The 8,645-nt window shown below is 39.2% G+C and overlaps 1 gene segment (V, D, J or C); it reads right to left on the bottom strand.

Moving 5' to 3' along the window:
* Positions 1–287: 287 nt before the first annotated feature.
* Positions 288–706, bottom strand: LOC111138978. The segment is given in 2 exon segments: positions 288–538; positions 661–706. Coding segments are annotated over 2 exon segments (297 nt in total).
* Between the last annotated feature and the right edge of the window lie 7,939 nt (positions 707–8,645).

The following is an 8,645-nucleotide window of genomic DNA, read 5'->3' as shown; positions in this document are numbered from 1 at the left end:
TACCTTGAAATTACTTACACTCTGGCTGAGGAACTCTTGGCATCAAACTGTTTTCAGTGGCACTAAGGAACACCTGGGGTTGGGGAATGTTATTCTGGCTCCTATGCTCTTGTTCTCTGTATGATTTTGTATCAACCAAACACTGAGGGACACACAACCACAAACTGTGCTGGAACCAGAATGGATCAGGCAGAGACACTCAGCATCCAGGCCCCCTACAGCTCCCCCTACAGTCCATATCACTGTGTCACTCAGGGTACAGTAGTACACAGCTGAATCTGAGGCTTTCATGAGTGTTTATCCAAGTGAAAGGATTTCAATTTGCGGTCGTAGGTGGCTTCAAATCCTTTGTTGCTTCCTTTCTCCTTGTCCTTCAAGGCGTTCAGGAGGAGCTCTAGACCTTCTCCTGGATACTGGACATACCAGAAAAGGGCAGGGTACCGTGAAGCTGAATAAGTACAATTCATAGTCAGGAAAGCATTTTCTGAGAGGGTCACTTGGTCTTCCGTCTGAGTCACTGAGTCTCCACGGGTTTGTCCTGAGGAAGAAGAAAAGAGACCTGTATCACCTTGGGCATGAAGCTCTTGGATAAATCACAGTTAAACTTTTTACTGATACAAAAGAAGAAAGAATCCAAATTTTAAGAAGGAATTTACTTACCAAGCATTAAGAGTACCACAGTCACATAGCCCGGAGAACACTTCATCTCTGGCGTGTCACCTAAATAATGTTTTTCATTCTTACCATGAATAAGTTTGTAGTGACAGAGAAATGATCAGTGGAAGCCCACATTTCACACAGGAAATGTGATTGTGGTAGGAAGCTGCACCCCCTGGTGGACAGGCGCTGAAATGGGTGCTTGTTGGCCAGAATCCTTAAACACTGAAAAACAAGACCAGACTGGTCATGCAACTACTATTCCAGACCTCTTTACAAAATCCAGTCCCTTGAGAAGCATCATTAAAGTAAGTAGCTGAACTAATGAGTATCTCTTGGATATTTCAAATTATAAAAAATCATGTGCTTGATGTTAGTGAGTATGTTTTTAAGGTAGGTCATTGCTCCCAAATACTATAAAGACAATGAGGTTTCTTAAGTTTCTAACTTTTCTTAACCCTTTCATGTATCTCCTGCATTCTACTAGAAGGGAACAGCAAATACATTAATTATTTCATGCATTCATGAATTTTTTTTTAAAAAATTGTCATCAAAACAAAGTCTCAGATTTAAAAAGACACTGGTAGAAGCTAAGAAAAAATGCTTGAGCAGGTCATCATAAATATGAATTCCAAGATGGTCCTTATGTAAGCACTTCTTTAAAAACATAAAAACAAAACCAAGGAAAAGTTCAATTAATTCTATCTTGATTGCAGAAAATTTGGCGCTGAATTTTGTAAAGAATCACTATGAATGATTGATTTGATGATCCATGAGAACAAGATGTAGCAAAGCCAGGACAGCTGCCTAGTGCAGCCAAATGATACCAACGAACACTTGCTACAATCCACCAGAGACAACACTTCACACTGGGAATATACTGGATGCAACATTAAACCAAACACTAGTGGGGAAACTTTTCTAGGATGGCAGACAATGGGGCTTTCGATGCCTTTCTGGGAGTTAATGAAATCCCAAAAAATCTGGAAAGATGGGATATGCTCTGAAATACTGTCTTAAGGAAACATTTGAGTATCTCCAAAGGGATCTAACACAGTTGCATTCCCTGCATGAGCTAAGAGTGTGGTTGGGTAATAGTATTTTATTTTCTACGTGAATTGAACCATTCTCTTTCCTGAAAGCCACAGCAATCACAAGATTCAAATATCTGGGGTGCCTGGGTAGCTCAGTCCATTGAGCATCTGCCTTCACCTCAGGTCCTGATCCCGAGGTTCTGGGATTGAGTCCCGCATCCTGCTCAGCGAGAAGCCTCCTTCTCCTACTCCCTCTGGCTGACACTCCCCTATCTGTGCTCGCTCTCTCTCTCTCTCTGTCAAATAAATAAATAAGTTTTTTTTAAGTGTCAAATATCAATTGGATTTTGTATTTAATGCATATACCATTTCAAATACTCTCTAGAGGGCAGAGCAAATTTCTCTGGAAAAGTTAGGTAAAGTTAGGACTCACATAGAAAATTCTCTTCTCCTATCACACCCAGATCCTGTGGAAAAGTGGAAACAACAAATGCAATGTTAAACTGAAATGATTTACTGTAGCAGTTACCCTTGAACTACTGTGGTCTGGTACAGCCTTAGCCTTCATGGCCCTGTGTCTTCCCTTACAAAGTCCTAGGCTGTCTCACTTTGAACTGGTCACTGTAACCCACATAACTCAGATGTCCCAAGCCATATGCATTCCAATCTTCCCAAACTATTGAACTAGATAAGTAAAGCCTTGACATCTTCCTTTCCTCACGGGTACAGACTGCTCTGTGGACATTCATTTCATCACCATTACATGACCTAAACCTTTGGTGCCCTGAACAAAATCCCAGAAAAAACCTGTCATTGAGAATTGTGAAATAACCTTATATGTACTATTTTTTACTAGTTCAGCAAATAAAGTAGAGGAAATGGATCCTTGGTTACATTTTTATCAAATAATATGACATCCTATATTCTTCACTGACAGGAATTGAAAAAGTTACTCATATTAGAGATCTTAGACTGAGGTTCTCTGGAGAAATAGCAGAAGCAGACAGTCCACGACAACTGTACACATAATATCATAGGAAAAAAACATGTAACCGCATGACAGACAGTTCCATCTAAGACGATTAAAAAAGAATCCTCACCACCAGGCTCTTTGTTTTGTTGACTGTTTCCTTTGCTGTGCAGAAGCTTTTTATCTTGATGAAGTCCCAAAAACCAATGATGCATTGTATGGTGACTAACAATACACAATAAAAAAAATAGGAACTGAATAAAAGCTAAGGATAAAAAAAAGAAGAATTCTCCTAGATGTTTGGAACCACCAATTTTAATATTTTCCTTTGTATCCTTTAGAGGTTATTTTTATCCTTTTAGACTTATTTTCTCACCTTAATGGTAAAATGTTAGATATTTATGGTTATCCTAAATATTTTATCACTAATAAAATAACTTGCATGGGTATAGCCTTTATTTGAGACAATATGCACCCTAGTGTTATAGTTCAGCTCTGCACAGACAATGTTAGTGCAAAAATGTTTAAGAATTATTGGATAAGGCCAACAGACACATGAAAAGGGCTCCACATAACTTGGCATCAGGGAAATGCAAATCAAAACCACAATGAGATGCCACCTCACACCAGTCAGAATGGCTAAAATTAACAAGTCAGGAAATGACGGATGCTGGCGAGGATGCAAAGAAAGGGGAACCCTCCTACACTGTTGGTGGGAATGCAAGCTGGTGCAACCACCCTGGAAAACAGCATGGAGGTTCCTCAAAAAGTTGAAAATAGAGCAATCACACCAGCAATTGCACTGTTGGGTATTGACCCTAAAAATACAAATGTAATGGTCCAAAGGGGCACATGCACCCAAATGTTTATAGCAGCAGTGTCCACAATAGTGAAAGTGTGGAAGGAACCTAGATGTCCACCAACAGATGAATGGATAAAGGAGAGGTGGTATATATATATATATATATATATATATATATATATATACATATACAATGGTGGTGTGTGTATACACACACACACACACACACACACACACACACACACACACACACAATGGAATACTATGCAGCCATCAAAAGAAATGAAATCTTGCCATTTGCAATGACATGGATGGAACTAGAAGGTATTATGCTGAGCAAAATAAGTCAGAGAAAGACAATTATCATATGATCTCCCTGATATGAGGAATTTGAGAGGCAAAGTGGGGGCGTTGGGGGGGGTAGGGAAGAATAAAATGAAACAAGATGGGAATCAGGAGGGAGACAAACCATAAGAGACTCTTAATCTAACAAAACAAACTGAGAGTTGCTGGGGGGAGGAGGGTATGCAGAGGGTAGTTGGGTTCTGGACATTTGGGAGGGTTATGTGCTATGGTGAGTGCTGTGAAGTGTGTAAGCCTGACGATTCACAGACCTGTACCCCTGGTGCAAATAATACATTATAGGGCAATTAATTAATTAATTAACTAATTAAAAAAGGAAAAGTAAAAAAAAAAGATTATTGGATATGTTATTCACGTCAACTATTCGAAAAGCCAAATAATAACCATACCCTAACACTACTGCTAGAGTGAATCTTCATCAATTAAATTACCCTTAAACTGTGAGAAAGTATCTATTGATAAAAATTTAGAATGGAGTTTGTACAACTCCACTTGTGTACAGAATTTGACTCAACTTTATTATGAGAGATGATCTAACTTTCAACACCAATTCTGCATTATCAATTGCCAAATACATTTTGTAGAATTATAAATCAAGTCTCTAAAGGAATTCAAACACTTGAAATGATGAGCGTGTTCCTCTGAAAATAACTTAAAATTTCAGAACTTCAGTTGGCTGGTGACAGAGGTGAGGTCATGTGTGTGCCTGTGGCATGTGCTTCCTCCCTCCAAAACACATAGTTCTCAAAAGCTCATGTGCTTCATGCTCCAATCAATATGACATTTTTAAAACACAAAAATAAGAATAGAACAATATTTGTAAGGATTTGGGAATATGGAATTGTGTAATGGCAAAAGAATAGCACAAAGGACATTTGGAGAGTAATTAAACTATTTTGATTCATGATCTTACGATGGTCATATACAGATGAGGATCTTTACAATGTACTAATCTTTTTTTTTTTTTTTTTTTTTTTTAGTAAAAAGCAACAAAGTTTATTTTTATAGTTTTCTCTGATTTAAAGTCCCCATCTCTGGGGTTAAGGAGTCTTTTTACTTCTTAGTATAAGAAAGATATTTTTTATATAGGAGATTTGTTTCCTGCTTTCAGGGGCTTGGAGGAGGGTATGAGTGTCCTTGTATGAGTTCTTCCTTTTTTTTAAATTTTTAAAAAATTTTTAAATTTTTTTTATAAACATATAATGTATTACTAGCCCCAGGGGTGCAGGTCTGTGAATTGCCAGCTTTACACACTTCACAGCACTCATCATAGCACATACCCTCCCCAATGTCCATAACCCCACCACCCTCTCCGTACCCCCCACCCCCAGCAACCCTCAGTTTGTTTTGTGACATTAAGAGTCTCTTATGGTTTGTCTCCCTCCCGATCCCATCATGTCTCATTTATTCTTTTCCTACTCCCCAAACCCCCCATGTTGCATCTCCACTTCCTCATATCAGGGAGATCATATGATAGTAGTCTTTCTCCGATTGACTTATTTCGCTAAGCATAATACCCTCTAGTTCCATCCACATCATCGCAAATGGCAAGATTTCATTTCTTTTGATGGCTGCATAGTTACAATGTACTAATCTTTACAGATTAGGATCTATACACTGTACTAATATTCAAAATTCACAGACCTGTGCACCAAAGATAGTCACTTTTCCATATAATTCTTTTAAAATTAAAATTTTAGGGGTACCTGGGTGGTTCAGTTGGCTAAGTGTCTGCCTTTGGCTTAGGTCATAATCCCAGATCCTGGGATTGAACCCCACACTGGCTTCCTGCTCATCAGAGAGGCCACTTCTTCCTCTCCCTCTGCCCCTCATCCCAGCTCCTGTGCTCTCCAACCCCCTTCTCTCAAATAAATAGAGAATCTTAAAAAAAAAAAAAAATTCAATTGATGTGTTATAAATAAATGAATGAATGAATGAATGAATGAATGAATGAATTTAAACACCAAGATGAAAATGACAAAACAGGAATTTTCTATCCCCCCCCAAAAAAAATCTACTGAGCTTCACAATCATACACTGAACTAAAGAAAGTGCCTGTGAAAAAGTCAAGCAGAAAAGACACAACACACTGTGGAGCAAAACCAGTCTGATCTTGACAGATAGAGGTGGGCACGACAACCAATTTGCTTTACCCTCCTCACCCCTGCCCATGTGGCACAACTCTGAGCCAAGAGACACTTTCCACCCTGTGATTTCCCCAATGGAGGGAAATGAGAACATCTGAATGAGCACAGGGCTCCCCAAGCTCCAGAGGATGCTGCCAAAGAGAATCTTCTTTCTACACCCATTCAGAATACTGAAATGTACTGCTCACTGGTGAGTGGGGTGTACCTAGCAGAATAGCACCCAGGGCTCTTGGAGGGTAGTAAAACAACATGCACCTTACAAATCACCGCACAACCTCCAATAGGAATCTGTCCATGAGCAGATGTCAAGAACAGACAATTCTCCAAAGAAGACATACAAATGGCTAACAGACACATGGAAAAATGTTTGACATCATTAGCCATCAGGGAAATTCAAATCAAAACCACATTGAGATACCATCTTACATCAGTTAGAATGGCAAAAACTGACAAGGCAAGAAACAACAAATGCTGGAGAGGATGTGAAGAAAGGGGAATCCTCTTACACTGTTGGTGGGAAGGCAAGTTGGTACAGTCACTTTGGAAAAGAGTGTGGAGGTTCCTCAAAAAGTTAAAAATAGAGCTACCCTATGACCCAGCAATTGCACTACTGGGTATTTACCCCAAAGATACAGATGTAGTGAAAAGAAGGGTCACATGCACCCCAATTTTCATAGCAGCAATGTCTACAAGCCGAACTATGGAAGGAACTGAGATGACATTCAACAGATGAATGGATAAAGAAGATGTGGTCCATATACACAATGGACTATTACTCAGTCATCAGAAAGGATGAATGCCCACCATTTCTATTGACATGGATGGAACTGGAGGGGATTATGCTAAGTGAAATAAGTCAAACAGAGAAAGACTATTGTCATATGGTTTCACTCATATGTGGAGCATAAGGAATAGCATGGAGGACATTAGCAGAAGGAAGGGAAAAATGAAGTGGGGGGGATCAGAGAGGGAGATGAACCATGAGAGACTATGGACACTTGGAAACAAACGGAGGGTTTCACATGGGAGGGGGTGGGGAAATGGGTTAGCCCAGTGATGGGCATTAAGGAGAGCAGGTACTGCATGGAACACTGGATGTTATATGCAAACAATGACTCATGGAACACTACATCAAAAACTAATGGTGTACTGTATGGTGACTAACATAACAATAAAATAAAATAAAATAAGAAAAAATAAATTATAATGGAAACTGTCCCTGAGCAACTGGAGATGGCTTGTCTGCAGACCCCCACAAATGGTCCATGAGTACACAAAACACAAAGTCTCTCACCCATACATCATCCCACCCAGTGGCCTCCCAACGATGCACACAGGGGGGCAACAACAGTGAGCTTTTAGAGCTAGTGAGGGGGCTAGTGAGCTTGTGCAGAAAGCTGCCCCACTCTGCCAGACTGAAGAGAAATCACATAAATACAGTCAGCACCATCCTAGAGAAAGCAAACAAAAGGGAGACCCTCAACACCGAGTCTGACTTCACAGGATCAAGAGTAGGCCTAAAAGTTTGTACTATCTTGTCCCAGGATATAGGAAACAAATAAGCCAACCGTGCTGAAGGTTTAAAGACTGAATGCTTCTGGATCTGAGACTCAGTGCACACTCAGGCTAAAACACTTGTCTTCTTCCCCTGCATCAATTCTCACCTCAGTCTGATCAAGCATTCAAACCTCTAGGAACTGCACCCTCTCTCTTGCTTCTAATTGATTTAAGAGGAAATAAATGAATGATATAGACGCATGCTTCCTTCTGACTCCATTATCAGGCTTGGAGGAAAGGCACTGACCAGGAGTCGTCCTCCTTCTACTGCACAGGAGCTGGCGGTATAAGGAGGGAAAGAATCAAGCCCATTGACATATTGGACTACAGTTTTAACCTCCGTTGGTCAGATGTGGAAAGCTGAATTTAATCTGGGGACTTCACCAGCAAGAGAAAGCCAGTTACCAAATACCTAGCAACCATAACTCAGCTAAGTGGAACCTCTGTCACCCTACCAATTACCAATTATATCCATTGTTAGTTAGGAAGAATTGAAGGGACCTTGAAAGGACCCTACTACCCTTGAGCAGAGGTGGGAGAATGAGAGAATGAAATATTTACTCAGTTTGTTTCATTCCATTGATTTCTCTGCAGCACTAGAGAATTATTTCTTTTAAATAAAGATTGTGGTTAATAATGTTCAATTCAGTTGAACATGAACATGTGGAGGAAGGTTGGTAGCATGTCATCTCTACATTAGCCATTAGTCCAAAAGCCTTTGTGCAATCTACTAATAGTAAGGCGGTTGACACATGCTTACAAAAATTTTCCCATATATCTCAGAAAGAAAGGCTTTCATTATGATAACAAAAAATTACAAATTCAAGAATAAATAGAATAATCTTCTATCAGCAGAGCATCATTAAGAAAGAGAGACATAAAAATGGAAAGAAACAGTGTGTTCTCAAACAAAAATATTCACATATACACTTCAAGGATTTTTATTTTTCACAGATCAATTTATAAATATAATTCAAACAGAAACCTTAAATTAAAATTATGAGTCAGTAACAGAATTGTCCTTTCCTTCTTTCATTCACATCTACTGATAATCAATTACGTGGAAAAGTTTTCCTAGGTACTTAAAGTATAGAAATGAATGAAATACAAAATTC

This window comes from Enhydra lutris, unplaced genomic scaffold (assembly GCF_002288905.1).
Source record: "Enhydra lutris kenyoni isolate GAN:26980312 unplaced genomic scaffold, ASM228890v2 scaffoldscaffold4, whole genome shotgun sequence".
Taxonomy (NCBI): Eukaryota; Metazoa; Chordata; class Mammalia; order Carnivora; family Mustelidae; genus Enhydra; species Enhydra lutris.
Note: the sequence above shows the minus strand (reverse complement) of the source record. Positions and strands in the feature narration are given on the sequence as shown.